The following is a 26842-nucleotide window of genomic DNA, read 5'->3' on the forward strand; positions in this document are numbered from 1 at the left end:
CACAGTAAGTATTCAGTTTCCTTGGAATTAGGATGCCACTGGCTTCAGCTTTTCCACATAACAGCATTTCTTATTAATAGAGTTCTACATGTTGTCATGGATTATTGATAGAAACTGAGAGTTATATGGAGAGCTGCAAGCTGTCCTCAGGGCAAAAACAAAGTCAACTTTTTGTTTTAGTAACAAGGCTAGACACACTTTTTTTTCCAATATTAAGCAACTGTTGAAGGTCAAGCCAATACTGCAATCAATGCTCTCATTGCATTAACGGAGGCAGCATTTTTAAGTGAAAGTAAGGAAAAAGAGAGCAGCCTCCCATATGCCCTAAAAGTCCTAAAAATTGCTCCAGTGATCTGGGAAACTTGTAGAAGCAGGCTTGAGTTACTGGAGAGAAGCCACAAGAAGGAAGGTCAAAAACACTGATGTTGGTATGGCTGTCACATTGAATTTAGGTCTGGGTGGTTAGTTGGCAAGTTAGATATCTGGCTGCAGAGCCAGAGGTTGAGAGTTCAATTCCCTACTGTCCACCCCAGGAGAAGAGCCAGATTGTGTGGCCTTGGGCTAGCTGCACAGTACCAAGATGCCCCTAGAACAAGGCAATGGTAAACCACGTCTGAGTACTGTGTATCTAAAAAAACCTGAGGGTCAAGAATTGATTGACGACACACAGTTGTTATTATCAGATAACTGTATAACTTGAGCTTTGAGGAAACACTGTGAAACTAATCCAGTGTGTTAGAATGGAATTAAAGGCATACATTTGCTTCTTGATTGTTTCTTTCCATCTGTGCAAAGGTTGCTAATTGGGTACCACTAGGAGGGTGTGAAGAGCAACTGCATCATGCTTTCCTGAGGGGGTTGGGGGCTCTTTTTGGTTGAAGGGTTACATTCCCTTTTGGAGAACTATCATTGGGATTTTACGCCAGAGATCTCTGTCCCCCACAAAATTGGATGAGGTTAAGACTACACTGGGCGAGTACATCCCACACTTATAAACCCAAACACATGGACACAACACATGCTTATCTGTTCTCATGTGTGAACTTTTGCTCACCCACCAATTATCACACCTATTGTACACATTGATTAATCCCATTCCATGTGGCATTTAGTTTAATGTCTCATTTTCAAAGAATGAAGCTTTGTAAAAAAAACAGCTTAATTGCTGAACAGGATAATTTTTCCATGGCCACAGAGTCAAATGTCATTTTCTGACAACTACTCTACCCATTTTTGTCCCTGGCTCCATCTGCTGCTGGAATGAGGACCTTGAAGGTCAGTTCTCTGCTTCTGTCTTAGGACAAGTATTTTCTCACCCACCTAAGACCACACTGCATGATTGTTTTGATTGTCATGGAATAAGACTTTTCTAAACCCCATGCATCAAGACATGGTTCCCAAAACTGTATTCCTCCTGAAACTCAAAAACAGCAACAGGATATTAACCTTAATGTCCACTGTGAAAGATATAGGCACTGGTGTCATCCTGATGGAGCTGCAAATACAGATTCATGAAGGCTTGGCAGTAAGCAATAGTGCTGATATACAGGCTGAAGTTGCAATCCTATCTGCACTTACATGGGAGTAGGTCACTTTAAATTTACTTACCTCTTGACTATTAGAGACCTATATCTGAATGCTTGGACACTTACCTGAGAACCAATTTTAAGGATATAAGATACCAGGTGAAATGTATTCAATTTATTTTTCCAAGTTGGACACCTTTCAGCAAATCCTACAAATAAGTCATCATGCCACGTGTGTTCTTCCTGGTTTCTAAAATGTATAATGTGATGTGCATCTCCTGTGCTCAAATGGACTCTTAAAGATAGCATGAGATCATAGAGATGAATCTGTATTGGGGTGGGCAACTATAAACCCTTAGATGTTGTTGGATCTGACTTGGGCAGCACAGCTTGTGAAGAATGCTGGGAGCTACGATTCAATACAGTATGTGGAGGCCAAATGTTATGCTACATGTGGCTATCATGTCCCATTAATTTCATTGAGTTGCATCTGATTGCAGAGCCAGAGGCTGGGAGTTTAATTCTCCGCTGTGTATCCCAGAAAAGCCAGCCTATGTGGCCTTGGGCAAGCTGCACAGTCCCATGTTGCCCTCATTTCTGACTACTTTCTACCTAGAAAACTCTGCAAAAGGTCACCATAAGTCAGAACTGACTTAAAGAATTGACCCACTCATGCACACTGTAGTGACTTTACATTGGATTTGGTCCTATTCATCAAGAGTTCTGTTCATTAAGAGACTGGGATACTGTTTGGAAAAATCAAACACTGGATGTGAAAGACAATTTTCTGTTATCAATTTGAAACATTTCAACATATCAGTACTTAATCATAAACTATCTTGAGTTGGCACTTGAATTTATAAGTTTCATTACAATGGAACCCCTGTATCAGAGTATTTGGTTTCCGTGGTTTGAGTTATGTGCAGTTTGCCCTGAATTATTCATTCTGTTCATTACAATGCCACATATTCAGCTCCTAGTTAAGAGAACTAATTCAGTATTTGCCACCACTGTGTGTCCTCTTGTTCCTGCTGCTTCTACTGCTTGCAGTGCCTCTGCTTGCCCCCTACTTTCTAATGAGTTCCTACTTTGTCAACCTGCTCTATTCCCAAGTATAAGGTGGCAGTGGCTGGAGGAGGCGAGCCACCCATCAATCCCATTGTGACTGTCACATTTCACCCGTTGCTGCTGCCCTTCTCTATGGAAACAGGGCTATGTAATATATGTAGGGCTTGCTACTATCCAATTTTTGGGGCATCCACAGTAGTCTTGGAACATATCATCCATGGACACAGGGGACTTTTGTATGTTACTGATTAATGGTAAACTGTAGGCCATCCTTATTTGAAATTCTGATAGCTGAATATTAGGTTCAATGCATATGTTACAGGTAGCATATCAGTAAAAGAAAAAATTCAAGTGCTGAAAGATGTGCGAATATCACAGTAGAAGCTTTTAATGTTTCCCAAAGTTTGCAAATTAGTGGTTTGGATTTCTGGCTGGTTTTCTGCACTTCAGCCTGGTCTTTGCTTGCAAGTATGACTGCTCACAGAGATCTGCCTGCATAACATCTCTGAAACAATAGATTTCACCTTCTAACGAGAGGCTAATAATATATGGCTCTTAATAACCCGCCTCACAAACGAACACAGTATGATCACACACAGGTCCACAAAGAAATTCCACTGAGATCAGTTTGATTTACTTCCAGCTTTGTGAAGCCCAATCTGAAATCCTATTTACTTTTAGCTGGACGGCAGCACGTCTATGATGCTCTTATAATTGTTGATCATAAAAGGAAAAATAATCTGCACACACTTTTTCAGTGGCAAACAAGATGACTACACAATATTTACTGGTAAGATGGCTTGTTCTTTTATCATATTGCATATGAACAATAATTTTTCCACACAGAGTTTTTCAGGTCAACAGAGGTCCTTCTGAAAGGACCTGACCACTATATTTTTTAAAATCATAATTAATTCTATAAAGGTATGTCTTAATGACAACATTCAGTTTGGATTCTAACTCTAATGTGTGTTGCATTTTTAACTTCTTTGGATAATATTTTAATTTTATCTATCTCTCATTTCTTCGAAAATACAATAAATATATAGTACTACAAAACAATAAGGGTATGAACTGGAATCTTAAGTGAAAATGTATTTGACTTTTACTACATGATTTCATAAGCATGTTCTTGAATACATTTCCTTTTAAGAAACAGAACTTAGCTTTTCCTACATGATATATTCATCTCACAATGATACTATATTGATGCTTATATCATTATTTCACTTTAAACATGTAGGAGTCAATGAAGTAATTTGGAAGCATCTGTGTCTTTGAAATTGCACCACTGAGAAATGTTCCTATTATAACTTTAAAACGTAAAGGAAAATCCCAAAATTAGCTACAACAGAAACCAGACTAACAACCAGACAAACCAGCCTTAGTCCTACGCATCACATTCAAGAGGGCATTCAATAAACTGATCATCATTACATTCAAGAAGTTTCCTAATAGCCCACCTTACTGCAGAGACAAAGGGCTGCACAGGCTCACTGGAGCAAGCTGGAGTGGACTAAATAAAGTTTCTAGAGGCTGAGTTGAGGTATGTCATCTAGTGTAATCCTCACATCCAAAAGGCATATGCAGCTCAAATGACCATATTTGGTCTGGCTCCTTTGTAGTGGCTTAAGAAGAGAACCACTTCATATAATGGAGGAACAGAGGAAGTAAAAAAATAATAATAATTACACTGTAATTTTGGGAGAAAGTTTTTAATTTTTAATTGTCTTTTTTCTTTTTAGTAGGTTGTGCAGCATCTCAGTGATGCCCTAATACACTGTAATTTTTTAAAACTCCCTCTGCCACTTCATGGAGCAGAGGAAGTGTTTAATTTCTGGATATCATGAAGTGGCTCTCTTCTTAAGCTACTTTACAATTTGGAAAATTTAAAGAGGAAAGCAGCGGAAGGCTTACACAATGAACCAAAATGGAGCAATCATGCCCATAACCCCCCCCCCCGCCCCCGCAAGCCCCTGACAGAGACTCAGAAATATGTGGATAGAAATGCTTTGGACGTATGCTGGCTTGCTCTAGAAAAAGACCTTGTCTGATTGCCAGCTTTAGAAGTAAACCAGCCCATCACCACAGCAGACTAAACAGCAGGCTAAATGCCCATGTAGTTACCTTCAAACTATTTTCCTCCAAAAAGCTAGATGTCCTCACAGATCACCTGCCTGATCCTGTTTAGGATACATAACTTTTCATTAGTTACTGAACATGAGAAATTGATGTGTGACAAGCCTGTTACATGGCAACATGCTCATCTTAGAGTGGTAGAATATACCAGATGGGCGGGATATAAATCAAACAAACAAATAAACAAATAAACAAATGAACAAATGAATAAATAAATAAATAAATAAATAAATAAATAAATAAAATCTTCAGTGGGCACATGGCAATCAAATATAAACACAGATGAGGGAAGAATACTGGCTTATTAAATCAGACAAACTTCCATCTATCTCACTATCTAATCCCAAAAGATTCTCTGTGCACTATGCTGTTTTCAAGAGTATCCACCTAGATGTCTCTAGAAAAGCCAGATACGAAGGAGATGTCCATCTCTTGTTTGAGTATCCAAGGTGGTGAAAAATGGATTTTATTTTTTAATATCCTATTCCAGCTGCCATGAATCAATTTTATTTTCAGAGCAATCCACATACCCTCTACAAGTCCATTATGGAGCAGGTAATGTTTCATATGTCTTGCTTTACATCTTTTTCTTCTCATTGTAGAGCAAACTTCTCCAGCCTAATGTCCTCCAGATATGCTGGACTAGAACCTTCATTATGCTCATTGGCTGTGCTGGTTGGGAATGATGGGAGATGTAGTCCCACCTGTTTGGAGGGTATTAGGTGGGAAAAGTTGCAACAGAGTGACTTCAGAAAACAGAGGAAAACATCTTTATACGGTAAGCAACTGTTTCAGCACAACTGTAAATACATTGGATTCAACAAAATTTTTATTATTTTTAACACAAGTGTATAGATTAGAAGGTTTGAAACATTATAAGGCATTATACATAATAAATAACATGCACATGAGAGTCATGTTATCAACCTTATATAACACTGGCTAGTATTCAAAATTAATCCAGTGATATTGGATAAAGTCCATAAAAATGCTATCCTGTCTTCCCTTGTATGAAATTGTTCAAGTATAAAAAGATTCCAATACAGTGTAAAATATTAAATTCTTTTGCAGGTCAAGAATAAAAATTGCAAGTTATTGTAGTTTCACAGGACAATATGAAGCAGCAATTCCTAGCAAAGGAATAATAGTTGATTTATACAGAGATGAAAGTGAAAAACATTTGATTTCTTTTGTAGGAGAAAATACTGACAACTCTCCCTAAACACATTATTTCAATAATTTTATTGGATTTTATTTCCAAATATTGGTCGGAATCCTATCAGTAATTTGTGCTTGTATAAATGAAATTGCTTAAACTGCAGTGGCAAAAATGACACTAGTTAATCAGGTGCTGGTTGTATTTCTGGGCATGTGCCCAATCATGCGGTTGTATTTAGGATTAGGACTTGCTGGGACTAAATCCAATCAGGAGCAGTAGGATTTGGGCCTAATTATGTATTAGTATTATAGCACAGGAGCTGTTTCTGTGCATTTCAGGCTACTGCAACACCAGTATTTTCTCTGTAAATAGGAATACTTGGATTGGACAAATCACATGGTCATTTCCCACATCATGTATCTTATTCATATGGTTCCTCTCTGCAAACATTTTTGTCCAGTGCCCGACCAGACCACACAGAAGAGGTTCCTATTACAAAACAAGAATGCATTAATCAGGCCTTACCACTTAGCAAGTTGTTGACTGTTATGGCCCAATCTTCTCCTAATTCCATTTCTAAAGAAGCAAATTTCACTAAAAAGGAATATAGGTTTCTTTCAAGAAAATAGGTTTTGGTCAAGGCGATAGAGGGAAAATAATGAAACTAGCATTTTAAAGATCAAAACAAGTTTAAAACCTATTTTTAAAAGTACCCTTGCAGAAAGGTATACTGAATTTAAATAAACCCATGTCAGCATCTTTAGTTGGTTAGGTTAATATTTCACATACTACTACTACATCTTCTAAATAACTTATACCATGAGATGAATACATAATTTTACAGTTTCACATCTGAAGTTGTTTTCTTTAAAGCGCAGCATAGAACAACTTTCAAAATAAATATATCTTTAAATAGCATTACAATTAAGGCACAATATAACCCACATATCATTAACCCTTGAAGAACTGCAATCTCAACAATCCTGAAAAAGACTTGTTTCGCAAATCTCATGAAAAAAACCTATTTTGCAAATAAATATTTTAAATAGGTATTAAATTGTATACAAATCATTTGATTAAAAAATTCCCTTAGCACAGTTCTTAAAGGTTTAAATTCAGCAAATTTCTTCCTGCCTTTATTCGCAAGCCATGAATAGATACAATAAATAAAAAGAGAAGGCTGTTGTAGTAAAAAGCTGATCCTATTTCAGAATCAGAATAGCTGACACCAGCAGTCAAAGTTTCCTAAAAGTGAAACAGGATGGGGAGAGGGATTAGAATGTGACAAGCTCATCAAACGAGCACAAGTGATGTGTTCTTTCCAGAACGGACTGTGTTATTGATTGTCTGTACAGCTGTTGCACCCGTTAATTCCACACCACTTGCTCCATAGTCCCATTCATACAGAGGACAGATGAGAAAATAACTTTGGTGCCTGCCCACCCTTCCCCCCCACCCCAAAAGGCCACGTTCCTTAGCTTGTTTGATGCCCTTTATGACATTGTCAGAAAACATGTTCTTACTAGTTTAAACAAAGTTCTACAAGCCATCAAGAAATGTAGTTAAATGATAGTCAGTGCTTTCAATATTTAAATAACAGTAATCTTCAACTTGATACAGGCTACATATTGCTCACCTGGACTCTTTTCCCTGATATTGTAAAATGCATCCTGTTTTATGTGTGTCTGTTGTGTGTTTGAGATATAAGCTTCTTTTGTTACTTCTTTCCTCCTTTCACAACAGGAGAATACATGGATTGATACTAGAAACTCTTAAAAATACCCACCCCAACATAGCATCCGTGGATGCATACTGTATGAAAACAGTGGCATTTGTTTTTCTTATAATACTATATTGTATTGCAGCTTTCCTTAAAGCTAGATTAGTTAAGGTTAATTGCCTTTTAAAAACTATTTCTATTGGAAGGCTGGAAGGTAAAATTCTAGAAAGAATAAGACTTTCTTCATAGGTCCATCTGCTATTGCATACGATCTGTTTGGAGCTGTTGTGGTTGGTACTGGCCAAAAGCAGCAGCAGCTGCTGCAGCTGTCCCAGGCGCGGCTGCAGTGAGTGGTTGCTGGACTGCATAGCCATAACCCCCAGCAGTGACATATCCTGCAGCAGCTGGGGATGCTGCATAGGGATACTGGTCATAGGCTGCAGCAGCAGCAGCGGCAGCAGCAGCTGAATACTGAGCATATGCAGCTCCAGTGTAGTCAAGGTAGGGTGTGGTGGAGGCAGCAGCTGCTGTAGGCTGGACATGTGGAATAACTACTCCTGGCTGTACAAAAGCCTGTGGATAGACATAATGAGCAGGAATCCTGTTGAAAAACAGAAGACAATGTTAGAGCTCAAAAGTGAAACCAACTTCCACATTCAGAACTAAAAAAACAAAAAAACAAAAACAAAACAAACTCAAATTTAGTTGTTGTTATGTGCATAGGGTTGCCACAATATCTCATTTCAATGGCCAGACTGATTATCTTAGAAGCCGAAAGGGAAAGACATTATCAAAAAAACAAAAATTGGAAATTATAGTGTCAGTGTTAGTGCTGATTTCATAGCTCTCATTGTACACACTGTAAGAGCACACTACCAGTCATTAAAATGCTTAGGGGAGTGTAGAGATGTGTAGTATAAATATTAAAAGAATGAATAAATAGGTTTCCTAACTTTAAGACTAATGGATATAAAATTTCAGGTCACATAAAAGTGAGTGATTTTTCCCTAATACTTGTTCATGTATTGAGGATTTAAAAGATTCTTAACTCCAGAGAACACTATTGCAGCTTTTGCAACTTCATAACAAGTGTCACTTGACAAAGCAATAGGACTTCTGTGTCTGTTTGACCACATGAAAGAAATGCAATGATCTAAGGTAATAAAAGTTTAGTATCGTGGCAACCCTACTTGAATTGCTATGCAGACTCAGCACACATTAATTCCTCTGCAACCTCAGTCACCCTTATTAAAAAAAATAAGAAAACACAGGCGACAAAGGAGTTTAAATAGAAGTTCACAAGTGTGGTAAACACAGCAAGAATCACACTTTTCAAACGAACTATAGTGCAATTCACTCCGTCACAAAAGGCCATTGAGGGGAAGTTGCATAGATGCCATTAAAATACAAAACAGTGATCCCTAGGTAGATGTGCATCACACTTCTGAAGAGGTTATAAGGCCACAAAACTCAAACCTGTTGTGACATATCTGGCCACTGGTGTCCTGCTTTTGTGCCAGCGTGTTTATTGCTATATAAGACATAGCTTTGGAAGGGGTAGGGAGAGCAAGGGCAGGATTATGTTCAGATAGATCTAGTGTTTAACAAAAGCAGAAAAAAAAATTGAGGAACAACCCTACTACATTAAAATACAGATGTCAATAGCCTCCACATCACGTAATGGTACTTTCTTTAGATGCTCAGTAGCAGAAGCAGGCAGATATTTGGTATTTGTAGCAATGCTGTCACATCACAAAATCTATCATTTGTAGATGCCTGTAATGTATATGTGTCAAATCCACTGTCTTACTGGTGCTTATGAATAACTCTTCATAAAACTATTATTATTGCAGATGAAGGATTCATGCTCAGAAATCAGAATTTGCCTAATGGCAATGAATTAAGTATATTATGGGTTTGAAATGAGGATCACTTAATTCATACTCTTAAACTACAGTACAGCGTATATCAGCTCTCAGTTTCCTGCCTGTCACAGAATGTCCACAGAGATTCATTCCTCATACTGTACCATACATAACTCAAAATGTATTATTTCTACTGACTTTAACAGTACTATTGTCAAAGTTTGGGCCTGCAACTGAACTGAAGATATATACAGAAAAGAAAAGTGCTTGCAAAAATGAAATGCAGCTCTAATGAAAATCCACGCACGCACACGCACACGCACACGCACACACACACATGCACACACACACGCACACACAAACAAAATTCCGGATGTAGAACAAAAGCTTTCAAATTTTCATGCAATTTCAAGTTTCCCTTTCCACTTCACTCCACCTGCCCACCCTTCATAAATACAGCTAAGATAAAGAAAAATGTATTTAAATAAAAATGACTTTCAATTCATTTAACTTGGTGAGCAAGAAAATATTTTCAATTCAATGTCAATTCTGAAAAATATTTTTCTCCAGGACATTAAACACGTATATGTGTTTGTTTAGCAACTAATCACTCCCCCTTCAATGACTGCAAGTCAAGCATGTGAACATTAAGGAACTAACTAAGAAAAATATTTACATCATCAGTCTCCCACTGTCCAGAATGGGAGAACTGCAAGTGTTAAGAGAATACATGGAAAAAGAAGTAGGGACACAGCAATTACTAAATAGTAAGCTTATTTAGTAACCAATGCCTTTACAGATATATATATTTTAAAAAGATTGGTAATGAGTCATGTTACCTCTAGAGACCTATCTCTGTTATAAAGTCTGCATCAGTAATAGTGCTGCGGCTTTTGTTACAATGCTTTCAAGCTACACAAAGAGTTCTTAGCTCAACTGATTATGGCATTCATTTTAAAAACAGATAATTCCCGAGGTTGGTTTCTGTCAAATCTAATGAGAGTGGGGGGGGGGGGATGTCTTTACCAAGCATGTGAAGGTCAGCTTATCATTGGGAGTTGGCAGGACAGAAGAAAAACCAACAACACATCATTCTCCACTTCCCTGTGCCAACAGAAACACTATCACAGATTTTAAGGCTTGTATCCTTCTCATAAAAAAACTAGGATACATAAATGAATGTAAGCTCTTGTGATTTGCTTCTTTTGAGCCAAGAGGCTAACAGGTGGGGAATTATGAAACTTTATCTCTTTAGAACCTCTTAGTCTACAATATGCATGAACTCTTTACAGGCGCCCTACTATTACGCCATTTCGCACATGGTGATTGACAAGGCAAGCTGCAGTGGGTCTATTTTTGATCATCTGTCATTTGACAAGGGCTTCCAGCTGAGTAAAATGACTTTATATGGCCAAAGTAAACTTCCATCTGTTGCAAAGGCCAGCATGCAAAGATCGCCATGATACTGAAATGCTATCTCCTTTTATGCTCAACAAGGTCAAAAGGTTAAAGAGCAGTTTCCCATTATGCTGCTGAGGCATCTTTATTCAAAAGTTTAAGGGGTATTCTTCTGAACTTATTGTTGAATGAATGGTGGATGTTATTTGTATATTCATATGCAGCATTTTAAAAACACCTATTTTGCTCTTAAGACTATAAAATACGAAGCATGCTTACTTGGCATGCATAGGATTTCTCTGTAAACCTCAATTAATCCAAATATTTCAACATAGTTTTTTAAAAACTAAGTATGTTTTAGATCATAGATATAGTCTAATCCTATGCAAATTTACTTAGAAGTACACTAATGAATCTAAGCACACTAACTAATCTATGCAACTTTTTTTTAATGTTGTGAGCCATCACAGAATTGAAAAGCTGCAATGTGTATGCCGTACAGCACAGAAAACACTGTAAACAGAAAGAGAGCCTAGCATTTCTAGGCAACAAAAGCTAAATTTTAACAGTCTTGAATTTTGAAATATTGCTCGGAATGGACCCTAAATGTTAACTTCTTATTTCAAATGTACTGTTTGCATTTCTACACTATGCCATATCCCATCATAATTACAATAATAATTATCTCCAAATGGTGAAGGAAGCTTTGTGGGAGCGCCGTTGCTGCTAACCATTTGTATTATGCCCAGTGTTGTTTCCATTGATCACAAAGGAGCATAGCCAATAGAATATGAATCAGAAAATAGAAAATATATGAAGATAATTTCTGGGAAGTTAAGATGGTCATACACAAAAGTACTGTAGAACCAAAAGTACCTTTGATATTGGTTCAGGCATCACTTTAGGTATGGGTTGTTGACATATGAATTTGCTACCTCTTGCTTGCTTTCCTTCTTCTCTAATACAGTAGCAAGGAAGAGTTTGGAAGCTTTTGCTTCAAGTTTTGATTTACTATGGTTTGTTGTGCAACCCAAACCAAATTAACTGTGGTTAATCTTAGCAATAGCTTGCTTAAAAACAAGCGTCAAAACATTAATTATGGAACTCAGTTTTTTAAACCAAATTAAAATTAACCACAGTCTAACATCTGGAGAGCATACTATACTGGGGCTAATCAAATACAGAAGCAAAAGCTTCCACTCTCCTTACAGCAGTTCCTAGGAAGAAAAAGTACACAATTCCTTGCGCCTGTTACATAAAGTCAAGGTTTATTGAGAATGAATGGTAATTAGGAAAAAAAGGGTACAGACTGAAAGTCACTCATCTTGATCTCATCACTAGTGGTGTTAATAAAGACAATATTATCTTTACTACACATTACCATTTTTAGGTAGTTTAAAATTAGGTTAATTAATATATAGTTTTCCAGACCACGATAGTACCACCAAATATGTACAGAAAATGCTTTAGAAAATGCCACAGAACTCTCAGTTATGTCCTGAACTGATATTTCTAATCACTGTGGGCTTTGATTGAGGGGAAGATTTTTTAAAAAATTTCGGTGTTTCTGCAAAAAACACAAATATTTGCTGTTATACATCCAGACATAGATATTCCAAAAAACCATAATAAAAATATACAAGATAAATACATCAGCTCTGTGTGTAACGTCAATTTACTAGAAAGACAGAACAGGTGAGGAGCCAATAGTTTACTTTGTAAGCACATAAGGACCCAAGAGAGAAGCAATAGAAGGTGCAAATGTTGATGAATTTTGCAACAGATACAGTGATCCAGAGGACCACTATTTTCTCTTAAGAACTTGTGAAAAAGCATTGCAGCATTAGAGACTAGCCCCATCAACTGATTATGGTGGCTTAAAAAACAAAACAAAACTGTGTAAAGGTAGGTATAAACAAACTTTTCAAATCTAGTCACACCAGTTTACCATCTTTTATTTTAAAGTTGTTGTTAAACCACCCAGAATTATACAAACAGAAAATTCTGTTTATATTAAGATTTTGAAGGGATTGTTCAAGAAATTGTTGTTGAACTAAATATAATCAAATGGGGAGAAGAAAGTGGAAACAAAAGGAAAATTCAGAAGGCTGTAATATCTATCTGGCTAGTGAGGAAATGTTATACTGTATAAGGAAGACCCTCTCACTGTAGTTGAAATAATATATTTTTAAATAATCTTGGGCCCTTAGAAGAGCATGGCTTTGGAGGCAAAGCATAGTTGGCACTCACTTTCCTAACAATAATCATTGGTGTAATGGCGTCAGGGTTTATAAGACTGAATCCCCAGGACTTTCAGAGCAGCGAGAACTATAGTATCATCTGTCATCCCACTCAGGCTTTTCATGTTCCTTCTGAGCTTAGCTGCAGTCCTCATAGGAGCTGGAAAAGAACTATATTTTCACAAGAAATATAGATTGTTGAAAACTATCACTTTTCCAATACACAGTACTGTATTTGAGAGTGTTTGGACCTCAGATAAGCAATTCAGAGCCATTCACTTTACAGAAGACCTGTTTATTATTTGCTGATATGGACTAACCCAGATGGCTGTATTTTGGATCCTCTGCATCATGGAACGGGCAAGCTATGAGGACTGCAATGATGAGCCCCTGCACTTCCAAATTTATCTCTACATCACTGTCAATAAGAAATTCCTATATACCACAAATGGAAAATTATCAAGAAACAAGATTTAAATCACTCTCTTTAGCAAAAGGTATTCTTTTTTTTAAACTATGCTCAGGATTTTGTTTTCAGTATACAGTATGTTTTTTGCCAGAGGATGTGAAGTCTCTAGACCCATTGTACTCTACTTTTCTCTATCACCAGCAGTTGAAATATTTTGAAATAATGACTGAAGGGTCCAGTTAGTATCCCTGCTATTCATTACTGCCAGTAGCTAATATTTATACCTCCCTTACATGCATTAACACAAACAATTAATTCTAAGAAAAGCTGAAGAATGTTTTTGGGGAAAATAGAGGCTTTAAGATTTTTCTAGATTTTCAAATTACAGATGATAATAGAAATATTTGGAAGTTACTTAAGTGTCTATCTTACTATGTAAGACTCAACCATATTCACTACATGTCAATACAAGATACAGACAAATGTTTGTACTTTGGTTCACATTCAGCACAATCCTATCCGTACACGCTGTCATAATCCCCAATGAGTTCAATCAGGCTTCCTCTCAGTAAATACTGACTGGGTTGGAGTTTTGTTTGTCCTCTCACAGCCCCTTTGTGGAGGAGCTAAGAATGACTGAGAACTACCACTCACTAAATGATACTGCATTTGGAAAGCCACAGCCAGACTCAAAATGGTGGCAGAGGAAGGTAAAGTTTGGCACGATCAGCTGAGAACTGGTGATATAATTTTATACTGATCTCTAATTCCTCTCTTTAAATTGCTAATTCTTGTCACAATAACCCCCTTGAAGCAGCAGGTTCCAGCATCCAGCTCTCCTCACATAATGTACAGACACTTGAAGTATAAAGAAACAACCATCTCATTTTAGGCAAATTTGGTTGATCAGAGGTATTTGACTGGAGGACTTTTTATTCTAGACTGTTTTCTTCTTCGGACTTTGCCCTCAGTTCCTCTCAAGGTATTAGTACTCATTTGCCATTTCTTCTCATCATTTCCTTTCTGACCTAACTTGTGCTCTAGCAAGTCCCCTTACGTTTCCTATAGCTCTCTCCTGCTTGATACACTGGGTGGACTGTACCACACTACATCCTATCTGAGAATGAGCAGAGTTTCGTTGGTGGCTCCTGACCCACAGTGTGATAAAAGCTTGTCTAGGATAAAGGATGGGAAGTCAAATAGAAACGTCCATAAACCAATTAACATGCAGTCTTAGAATTCAAGACAAATTAGCGTTTGGCTCAGAATTGGAGGCAAAGGACTTAATTTAAAGTGTGTTAATGATTTCAAATCCTTCTATTCAACTATGCCTAGAACCCTGGTACTATCATGCAAGAGATGCCAACTTGAATATGGGCTATGTATTCCACTGGACTGTGTTACTTTAACTGCAGTGCTCCATGAACTTGAAAGCTGTGGTGCTTGAATACTTCACTTCAATCATGCAATTCCTCATTGTCATGGGAACTTGAATGTGCATGCAGAAACTCTCTACTCCTCCACACAGGCATTCATTTACTTCACTGCAGAATATCAGATAAGCACAAACTGTTACATATATGGAGCTACTCCGTCAATCAAAGTTGCTCATGCTACAGGGACTTCAAGGATTCTGACTCTGGCATCATTAAAATATTATGATATTGGTGAAATTACAGGGAAAATACTACTCCCTGGTATTTGTCTTAGGAGGGAGCTTTCCTCTGATGCCAACAGAAACTTCTCACTCGAGCCAAATAGCAACTTCAGGAGATGGCACTGTCAATCAGACTGCAATTTAGAAGGGATAATTAAGCTTCTTCTCTGCATGTTACATTTCCAATCATATCCTGCCTCCAGGCTGCAATTTCAATTCCAAAAACATAAATTGTAATAATACAATCAACATCACATTTAATTCACCCTTGAGTGTCTTCTCTTTTTCCACCATTAAAAGAGAACAAAAGAGTTTTCTGGCACTTTAAAGGCTAATAAGGAATAATACTTTACTCCCTCTCTTTATTTAGATAAATTTGGTCATTTTATATTAATCATAGTGTATAAATATTTGATTCAAAATATTAAAAAATAATTTGTTTAACTCTGCAAAATGTTTTTAGTTTTTATAGTTTTTAAGCTATTTATAGATTAGTAGAAATGAGAAGAATCAAATCAACCCAAATAGTAAGGCTCTAGTTATTTATCTTATGTATGGGTCACCTTTCTCCCAATGAGGGGACTTGCCACAGCTCACATTGTTAAAACAAGTAAAATTAGAAATGCAATAAATTACACATTAAAAAACAATTATACTACAGTAGTAATTAAAATACATTAAATTATTAAAAGCATTTAAAACTTTAAAAACAATCTTACTTAGCTAAAAACCAGCATCCAGGAACTCAGTTATGGTTATTAAAAGCCTGCCTGAAGAGGTAAGTCTTCAACTGTCAGCAGAAGGATAAAGGGGAGGGGGACCACTTCAACTCCTGACGGAGAGCATTCCAAAACTTGGGAACAGTGACAGAGAAGGCCCTCTCTCGTATCGCCATCAAATATGCCAGCAGAGCAACAGGAATGAGAGGAGAGTCTCCTCTAAAGATCTTAAAGACTGGGAAGGCTCATATGGGGAAAGAACTGCTGGACAGCTCAGTGATTTAGGCATCTGGCTGTGGAGCCAAAGGTTTGGAAGTTCAATTCCACACAGTGCCCCTCTAACAAGGACTGAACTCAGAGATCCATAGGATCCTTCTAGCTCTGAAGTTCTAAGATTATACAGAGTGGACCCAAAACATAAAGGATTGTATTGGTAATAACAAACATTTTGAATTGGGCCCAGAAATGAACTGGTAACCATCCAACACAGGTTGCATCCCTATTCCCTCACTGTATTTTTGGTGGGGTTTTTTTTTGTATAAATACATAAATAAAATATAGTATATTATAGCTCTGGAAGCAAAAGTTAATATTTATGGGTGACTGAAACTCACGGTTACATATGCAATTTTGTGTTACTGCTGACAATTTTTATTTCAAAGAGACAAAAAATAGGCTGCAAATGTAAAGCAGAGGAACTGTGGAAAGAAGGGAAATGGCTAGTTCTTCTTTTCAGTGATTTTCACTCCTTCCAATTTGTTCCTCTGTGTTTCGATGACTAGCAGCTTTTCAACTGGCCTAGCCAACACAGCAGCACAGTATTGTTTTTGGACTTTTCCTGGTGGCCAGAGTGGCAACTTCAGTGTTCTTTTCCCTGCACAAAGTTGCTTGGGGGGGGGGGGGAAACTGAGTAGAAATTTGATAAGAAAAACAACCAAAGGGTAAAAAGGAGTCTTTCCGATGCCAATCCCCTCTATAAACCAACAGGGTCTTTTTGGCCTGCTTTTGATTTGGGGGGGGGGGGGCAAGAGAAAGTCACATGCAACTGCTTGCAGAGGTTTGGATACAAAGTTCAGTGGAGTGGAATGCCATGAACCAGATGATTCAGAAAGCACAGAAGCTATTTTTACTGTTTCTCCCTCCTTTCAGCAGACTGCCATCCTCATCCCCAAATCTGCTCTGAGGGCAGAGTCCTCTGTCACTGCAGAACAGCATGTGAGATGATGTTGGCAACTTTCAGGTGAAGAAGGAATCGTGACAAACTGCTGCCTCACTCTCTTCTCCTGCCCAACTGGGGCCTTGCTGGATTCCAGAACCCTCCACAGAAGGAACCCTTTTGTCCACAGAGGGACAACACTGAACCCAGCACACTGCCTATTTGAGACTTTAGTTTCATGAGCTGCTGGTATATTGTGATGATGATGATAATATTTCAAAACCATTTTTAAATAAGCCTGAATGTTATGAAGTATCCCTTCCTTGCTTCCTTGTTAAGTGTTTTATTAATAGATGTTGCCATGAATCGTACTCAGCAAGAATTAGAGAAGAGAGAGTGAATAGGAAATACAAGTAAGCAAACTCTACCTGATATTTTTATGCTTAAGTTATCAAATAAAAAGCAGGACAGCTTTAGGCATAGCATATATTTAAAGGACTGCTACTTAGCAGATCTGAAAAAGCGGGATAGTGATCTCTAATGGGAAAATGCAAGTGGACGCATGGTATTAATACAGAGAGCTCCACATCCTTCCTATGGAAGAAAACCAAAACTGTAACATGCAAGCAATATTGATTTTTCTTTTTTTTAAAAAAAGAAATCAAAAAGAAGTCACACAAAATTTAGCACTCACTACAAAATATGGTTAAAAAACCCAAAGAAGTCACAGGCTACAGCTTGAAAGCAAAAGAGAGAGAAAGAAAGAAAAAAGGCCCTTCGCTCCACATGGCAAAATCAACACTTCTCAATAAAGCCGAAATGAAAAGACCACCAAAAACTTTCACTACAGCTCTTTCAATTAAATAAAAGCACACAGTTTAGCTATCAACACCACTTCATTACTGTAATAAATAAAAAAGCACACGGATATCTATTGACTATATAGAAAAAACATACATGCATCGTTAATCACCATTTTAGCTTGTTTGTGTGTTTTGACTCTACTGGTTACAGAGTTTAATTCCAAACAGAACTATTCCACCTCTTATCATCATATCCTTCTCATCAGTTATCTTAACTGTAAACGATCCCTGTCAGATTAGAAAGAGATAAATAACATTGAGTCAAGCTGAAGAAAAAGAGTGAATGGGACACAGGGGCTTGTTTATTAAGCGCACGCCTTTTTGTTTTACCACATGATTTTACAACACAGATCTGCTTGTGTGTAAGGACAATAATATGCATCTTACACCACTTGACTCAGTTATAGTACTTTAGTAAGATAATTAATAATGAAGCAATGGCATTTTAAATCTAAAAATATGAAAAATATACCGTATTTTTCGCTCTATAAGACGCACCTTTCCATAAGACGCACCGATTTTTTAGGAGAAGAAAACAGGAAAATATAATCTGTTTTCTTCCCTCCATAAGATGCACAGACTTTCCACCCCCCTGTTTTGTGGGAAAAAAGTGAGTCTTATGGTGCAAAAAATACAGTATTCTATTCTCAGCGGTTACAGTGAAGGTCATTGATATGTACATATTATCTTTTTCCCACCTCAAATACCAGTTTAAAATAGACTTACCCAAAAGGCCTCTGTATTAATGCTGGATGGAGCTGCTGAACACCAAAGGCAAAACCTAATTAGAAAGAACATTACATTATATCAGTGTTCTGTCTGCTGTACTTTTTTTTGTAGTGCAGTCCTATACCTGTCTAAGCAATAAGACTTCTTAAGTTCCAGAAACATACTCCCTATAAATTGATGGACATTGGTTAATTACCTAAAATGTATAAAGATGTAAATAAAAGAACCAATGTTGATTTTCAGGCATGCAAATAAAGTAATACAATCTAATACAGCTTGAATATTTTTATAAGATTTTAGCTGTATATATTAAAATTATATTTTCTTTCATTAATATTGCACCACAGAATAAAGAGCTACTACTTCTCAGAAATCACTGTAGCCCTGAGGTTTCTGTGACTTTCCCCACCCCACTTTCTGTTTTTCATGATTTCCTTTAACAACGGTGAAGGTTTAAACTGTACTGGCAGTAGCCACTCTTAATTATCACGTTTTTGTTCTTATTTAGAGTTCAGACTGGGTTGTGAAAACTCTTGGTTACAAGTAGTCTACCTGGTTAGTGCTAAGCTACTTAGTTTGTGATGATGGAGAGGCAACTCCCCACCTCATTGTTAAACCATGAGTGGGGTAGTTCTTGCCTGATAACAACAGAAGGAAGGATCAAGAGAGCATGTGGTGCATGCCCAATCAACTACTGTAATCTTGTTCAAATATCAGGTATACCTTTTCTGCATCAGATAATTTCATTCTGACTTATTCCAGTCAGAATTGAGAAAAATCACTTTAGGCAACAGCTCCTCGAATCTCCTAGCCAATCTGGGCACTGGCCATATTGACCAAAGATTTTCAAGATCTAATTCCAACTAACTACAGTTTAAACCAAAGTTTATAGCAGCTTGGGGGTAACAGTGTAATCTGGTTTATTCAGAAAGTAGAGAATAGATATTTTCTATCTTCTTGTGGTTGGACTAGATCACTGGTTCTCAACCTTGGCTTACTCAGGAGTTGTGGACTGCAACTCCCAGAAGCCTTCACCACCAACTGTGCTGGCTGGGGTTTCTGGGAGTTGCAGTTCAAAAACATCCAAGTAACAAAGGTTGGGAACCTAGGGACTAGATGAAAGAAGAGGGGAGTTCACAAGCCTGTAGCTTGTTTCTGTTCCTTCATAGAGCACTAATCTGTGGTTTAGTACTGTGTTTCCCCGAAAATAAGACAGGGTCTTATATTAATTTTTGCTTCAAAACCGCATTAGGGTTTATTTTCAGGGGATGGTGTATTTTTTTCATGTACAACAATCTACTGTATTTTTTCCATGTATAAAATGACACCTTTCCCTAAAATAATTAGGGGGGAAATTGAGGGTCGTTTTATACACGGAAGGAAGCAGGGGCAAAGGAGCACTTGTACGCGCTCGGGCACCTCTTGCTGCCACTGCCACCACCGCCCATTGCCCCCTCCAGTGCGACTGCCAGGCTCACCTCCAGCTCACGTGGCTGCCTTGTCCCCTCCGGTGGCGGAGGCAACAGCAGCAGGAGGTGGAGACAAAGGAGCACTCGTACGTGCTCGGGCACCTCTTGCTGCCACTGCATTCCTTCCTCCAGCACTCCCTTCGGGCAGGGGACAAGGCGGTGAGGCCGTGAGCAGGAGGTGACCCCTGGCAATTGCAATGGAGGAGCTGATTGAGCAGTGGAGGCAGCAGGAGGAGGAGGCGGAGGAAAAGGAGCACTCACATGCGCTCAGGCACTTGTTACTGCTGCCACATCGCTTCCTCCAGCTATTGTCTCCTTAGGGCAAGGGACAAGGCAGCAAGGACATGAGCCCCGGCAATCGCAATGGAGGAGGTGACCAGGTGGCAGAGGCCGCAGCAGCAGGAGACGGAGGTGGAGTTGCAGGTGTCCATTAACTGCACCTCCACTTCCAGCAAGGGTCAAAATTAGGGGATTGTCTTATACTTTGGGGGAGTCATATACAAGGAAAAATACGGTACATTTATTCAAATACACTCATGTCATCTTCTTGTTTCCTGCACAATAGTGGAGAGCAGGGTTTCACTTAACTGGGGCTTATTTTGGGGTTAGGACTTATATTACGAGCATCCTGAAAAATCATACTAAGGCTTATTTTCAGGAAAACAGGGTATTATACCCAAACTTTAATTATTTCAGTTTGTACGCCACGCCATAATGCACACATTCTCTGGGTGCTTTCCAAACATTAAAAACACATATAAATACAAGAAAGACCAAACGAAATATATAAATTGGGGGGAAAACCTGTTCCAATTTGTATAAGCATAATAGTTAAACACCTTTTCAATACTCAATTTCATTCATCTTGCCAGGTGAATGGCTAGTAGAGGCACAGCAATGGCAACAGTAACAATCCATTCAGAAACAACATGCAATCACATTTAGTACAATGTCATTTGTAAACAGACTCTGAAATCATGATTTCCAGTTCTGGTTTATGCAACCAGTTGAAAATCATGCTATATCAATTTATAAATCAACCCAAACTATAACTAAATTTGGCATGCTGTCCAGACTGCCTAGAAGCCAATTTTTGCTCATGAATATAGTGCCACACATGATTAGACTACTTCCAAGATAGGAATTAAAATGCACAGGCAAAATAAACAATATACAATTAAACATCTTAGTACCTAAGATAAGATACTATCCATAACATCACATTCATATTTGCAATCTCCTTGTTATGTAATTTCAAAATATTTTGTATACCATTCCACACATAATACCATCTAAGACAAGTAAGGATAAACAAAGCCCTTCTAGAGATGTGAATGACAGGAAAAAGAACAGAAAAAATGGGGTGGAGGCAGGGGAGAACAGTTCCTCCTTTAGAGCAAATAATCAATTTTTACAGAACAATTGGAAATTGGGGGGGGGGGGATACAGATACCAACTTCAAAAACATTTTCTCTCAAAATGAGTGAAATGTTTTTAAGGCACTCCAAATGCTGTAATAGGAAGGTTCATATGGAAGACAGTCTACAAAATTTGAGCCCCATAATTTCTGTGTTTACTGCTGGCATTTACAAGATGCATTTCTGCAGCTTGTAGCTGCCATCATATTGATGAACATACATAAGGGCCCTCACTGCTCTTCAGCAGTATGGCATGGGTCTGTTCTAGTTTGGAAGTTTATTACAGTCACAGAAACAAAACTTCTGAATAATACATTTTTTTATTTCATTTTAAACACTGGTTTCTCTTTTTTACTTTCTCCTTATGTTTCAGACAGGAGATCTGAAATACATGTATGCAACATACAATGCAGCAGTTTGCAGATCTTATATGCCAATCAGCAGTGCAACCGAAATGCAAGCATATGCCAGCTCTAGTAGGTTTGAAATGGCTGACAGCCCTCGTGCCAGCTGATGTTTGATCTGTGGCACAACTGGGTCTGCCAGCCCAACTGGAGTGCTGAGATCAACTCTCTCTCTCTCTCTTTTTTTTTTTGGCTCTTCCATCTTGGTAATCCTCTCTTTAAATTAATTGTTTTAAATTGAAATTTGTAATTTTATGATTTTATATATTTTTATACTGTTTTGTTTTATTTTGTAAGCCGCCCCGAGTAGACATGGTCTAGAGGGGCGGGGTAAAAATCAAATAAATACATAAATAAAAATAAATAAACTGGCAAAAGAACCACAAAAGGGGCAGAGAAAGGGAGGAATAATTATGGTAGGTCCAAGATGCTCTAGAGTCAGACTTGCAGGTGCTCCGCTGGCACAAAGTTAGGTCAGAGTAAAGGTAAAGGTTCCCCTTGACAATTTTTGTCCAGTCATGTTCGACTCTAGGGGGCGGTGCTCATCCCCGTTTCCAAGCCACAGAGCCAGCGTTTTGTCTGAAGACAATCTTCCGTGGTCACATGGCCAGTGTGACTTAGACACGGAACGCTGTTACCTTCCCACCGAGGTGGTCCCTATTTATCTACTTGCATTTGCATGCTTTCGAACCGCTAGGTTGGCGGGAGCTGGGACAAGCGACGGGCGCTCACTCCGTCGCGTGGATTCAATCTTACGACTGCTTGGTCTTCTGACCCTGCAGCACAGGCTTCTGCGGTTTAGCTCACAGCGCCACCACGTCCCTTTAGGTCAGAGTAGTCTTCTTTAATTTCAAAACCTCCCTAGGTTGTGAGGTTTTTGGATTCAGCACAACCTCACAAAACTTTGTGTCACTTCAGTCAGACTTGAGTCATCATGGCTAGCTAGAATTGCATCTTCAAACCTCTCTTCTACCAGCTGCACTCAGCCAGCACAGCAATTGTACCAGCAGATCTGAGATAAACCACCTCAAGGACAATACCAGCAACACAAAACTTTTGCTTTGGGATTCCTGAGCTAACACGGTGTAAAAGTGGCCAGAACTCATATGGAATGCTTGAACATATATGGAATGCTTTTCTCTCACCAGTAACCATTACTACTCCAAATCCATCTTGGATTAGTAGAAAGAGTGTTAGTCCAAAAGCTTCTGGTTTTAGATGTTGGGGAATACTATTTAGGGCTCTTATAGGAAAATCAACTATGTTCTTCTTTAAACCTTATGTTACTCCTCGTGTTTCCTTTAAATTAGGGATGGGTGATTCTGGCCCTTCCAAAATTGCTGCACTTAGCTTTTAGTCGCTATCAGCTGATTAGGGCTGCTGAAGACAGAACATTTTGGAGATCACTCATTCATACGGCTGTTGTACGTCAAAGGCAACTTGTCGGCCCATAACAACAAGCTTTTAGTAGCTTAAGCCCAGAATAGCCAGAGGTGATCAGTGATGGATGTTTAACAAGAGCAGTATTTAAAAAGACCGGTAGTATAAAATTTTAAGGAAACAAAATTATGGGAGAAAGACTCTCTCCCCTGGAAAAATAGGAGATTTTGAGAAAATAAAATAGAACTTTATGCAATACTTATTTTCAGATCAAACTAAAAAGGTTTTACTAGTTCCCAGTTCAAGCCATACTCAAAGATCTGCCAACTGTAGTGTGCTTGAATAGACAGAAATGTCTTATGCTGGCACCACTGTCCTTGTGCAATTAATATATGATGCTATGCATGCTAATCAGAAAAAAAATTCATATAAATGCAAACATTGGCCTTTAGTCTCAAAAACCAAACAAATTGGAAGCCATTCTAGTTATCACTTCAGCTTACACCTGTCCCCGTTTCAAAACAGTTGGCAGCAATGTGTTATCAGTAGCAGTGAATGAGAGCGCTGACTGTTGATGCAGTCAACATGTTATACTAGAAGTGATGAATTCAATATTACAAGAGTATATTTTGCATGTGAACCTCCATCCACCATGCCTTCTTGGAAGAAGGCAATTTCAAAACTAAACATTCATGAAATATGAGGTATTTATTTTCATTAAGTTTTAGCGCCATTATTTAATTTATAGAAGTAATTAAAGGAGCACAATATCTCATTTAATTGACATGCTACATAAGATACACACACAAAAGCACTTACACAGTATATCTACATTGTGTATTTACCATTTGGATATACTAACACTGTAGTTGTATTTATATGAGAGCAATTTTCACTGAATTTAATGGGACAAGTGCTAGTAAAGTTGCACAGAATCAGACTAGAAACTTTTGATGAAAAATATTGTGATTTTTTCAAAGTACACATAAATTACATGTTGTGACAACACTTTCTTTAATTCACTGCTTCTACTTCTGAGAGCACTTCTGCCAACAAACTTTTTGGGGACAGAGTATGTAAAGATCTTTGCTCCTTCTTCCATTTCTTAGAAAGGTATATGTTTGAGAAAGAATAATACATGGACACAACTTATCTTCCGGCAGTGGTGAATCAAACTTTAGTTCCCAACATAAAACCTTAAGACAATCACCTTCCATTTCTTCCACTGCTTCTTTGGAACTTAGACTCAAAGAGCACTAATGTCAGTCTGACATTTAAGATGCATATCTTTGATCTAGTGCCTCTTTCTTCAGTATCATATTTTCAGACCATTTAATAATCAAAGATCTCTGGGTGGTGTAAAATATATTAAGACATATTTATACATTAAAAAGGTACTATATAAAGTTTTGTATTGCATTGGCACAACCTGCTTTGAGCATGTATTTGTTGGCAGAAAAATAATAGACCAGGGTGACAAAGAGCTGTATCAGAACTATGTTTTTCCAAAATGTGGGGTCACGTTCCTCCAGCTACTCATCCTCCAAACAGCCTTGCTGACACTGGATAATGTTTAAAGCCTCCACTTCTCTGGTCCAGTGATGAAAAATTAGGCAAGAAAGAGAAGAACTGTTCTTACCTGGCTGCATTATCCTTGGTTTTGCTCCTAAATAAGCTAGATTCACGTTGGCCTTTCTGCCATCAATTATTGGATTAGGATCTTTGCAGGCCCTTTCAGCAGCAGCCCGGTCAGCCATCGTCACCTTGACAATGAACAGTGCAAGATATCAGAAGTGGCATGTTTAATACAATTCAAAGAACTCATTGTTGTGCTTCCACATACAATAAAACAATGCAATCAGAAACCGAACACCTTTTGATATACCATCTCAGGATCATTTCACTCAAATGAAAATACCCCGACATCACAATGCGAAGATCGGTAAACGAAACGCTTACTGATCGTCGCAAAGCGAATTTTGCCCATTGGAACCTTCTGTATGCGATCGCATTAGCGATTCCAAAAAACGGATCGCTATGCGAATTCGTTGTTAAATCGTGCGCTCGTTATGCGAGGCACCACTGTACTACTAGCCAAGAGGCCAGCCTCCCTCCCCCACTCCACAGAAGCTTCTGCTCCCACAGTACCTACTGCTACCCCAGTTATTTTAGCACATGAAGCAGAAAATCCCACAAATGCCTCTTCCCATTCCTGGTAGCTGACATACAGTAACAACTTAAACAACTGACAATTTGCTTTGCTTTCACAGCATCACAAATCTCCGGCCAGAGGTAGTTGCCTCAGGCTGCCTAGCCTTAGGGCAAGCTCTGACTGAGCCAGAATGTTTGCTTCTGCTTCTTTGTCAGGTTAACCAAAATAATCATAGTCATCCTCTGACTATGTATGAAGCATTCTCGCTTTGCCCCCAAAACCGTGGTCCTGGAAGTTTTGCAAGCACTGAACACCAATGACACAGCATGTGCGGCAGGAGATAAAAATACTAACATGCCATATCAGTATGGAACCAGCTGGCTTCAGCCAACTCCAGACTTCACAGGCAACTTTTCATACACAAAACTAGGAGGCAAATCTCTTCCTCAGGGACACAGCACAACTCCTCTACACACACACACACACACACACACGTAACTTTCCAAGGAAGAAAGGAGCCCCTCAAAACAAACGGTTCCTCTGAGAGGGAAGCGAAAACACCCCCATTTCGTTTTACTTCAGTTCCAGGAAGTTTTGCCATTAACCATCCCATGCCCGACCCCGCAGCCTGGTCGTCCCCACTCAACCTCCCCCTTCTTTCTGGGGCAGAGCGACGGGAGGCCCTTTCCCGACCCCGTTGCCTGTCGCTCCTCGCCTACTGCCGACGTCCAGGGCTTTGGCGGGAGCGACCCGGGTCTCCCGACGTGGCGCACCGGCACCTCCCGGTTCGTCGGGACTTACAAAGCCATATCCTCGCGATTTGCCCGTCTGCCTGTCGGTGATGACCACGGCTTCCTCGATCTCGCCGAAGACCTCGAAGTACTTGCGCAGGCTGGAGTCGGTGGTGTGGTACGGCAGACCCCCGACGAAGATCTTGGTGTACGTGGTATCCTTCTGGGTCGTGTGCATCTTCCCACACGATGCTTCTTCTCCCCTGCTGTGTTCCTCCCGGCGAGCCCCGGACGAAAAACGCACTGACGACGACGACGCCTTCCCTTCACCAACGGCGAGTTAAGCGCGGGTTGCCAACTTCTGCCCTCGCCAAGCGTGCCTCTTCCCAAATAAAGAGCGAGAGAAAGGTGGGAAGCCCCGCTTCCCTCGACCGGCTCTTGCGTTGCTTATTTCAGGCGGAGAGGAAACCTCTTAGGCTGCCCTGAGGTAGATGAGTTGTTAACTCCAGGGGAAAAGGGAGGGCGCGGCGGTAACGGCAGGAAAACCCCCCGGGCCCAGCCTGAGGCAACGCAAGTGCCTTCGCCCGTCTCCGGCTTTCGTCTAAAAGCCACCCGCCCGACCTCCTCCTCCTCCTCCTCC

General features: G+C 39.0%; 1 protein-coding gene across 1 annotated transcript; it reads right to left on the reverse strand.

The window, feature by feature from the left end:
• Positions 1–5540: 5540 nt before the first annotated feature.
• RBM24 (RNA binding motif protein 24) lies at positions 5541–26842 on the reverse strand. The gene is made up of 4 exons (XM_020812215.3): positions 26273–26842; positions 24959–25082; positions 18646–18700; positions 5541–8213 (listed from the first exon to the last, which is right to left on the reverse strand). Exons 1-4 carry the CDS (start codon positions 26438–26440, stop codon positions 7871–7873), a joined length of 690 nt encoding a protein of 229 aa, XP_020667874.3. The 5' UTR covers positions 26441–26842; the 3' UTR covers positions 5541–7870.

This window comes from Pogona vitticeps, chromosome 4, assembly GCF_051106095.1.
Source record: "Pogona vitticeps strain Pit_001003342236 chromosome 4, PviZW2.1, whole genome shotgun sequence".
Lineage (NCBI taxonomy): Eukaryota > Metazoa > Chordata > Lepidosauria > Squamata > Agamidae > Pogona > Pogona vitticeps.

Bases quoted from the DNA above. Each gene is read 5' to 3' on its own strand.
- RBM24 (XM_020812215.3), bottom strand. From the start codon at position 26,440: ATGCACACGACCCAGAAGGATACCACGTACACCAAGATCTTCGTCGGG. The intron at 25,083-26,272 runs GTAAGTCCCGAC...TTCATTGTCAAG, and splicing joins AATCGCGAGGATATGGCTTT to GTGACGATGGCTGACCGGGC. The intron at 18,701-24,958 runs GTAAGAACAGTT...CTTTCTAATTAG, and splicing joins ACCAAGGATAATGCAGCCAG to GTTTTGCCTTTGGTGTTCAG.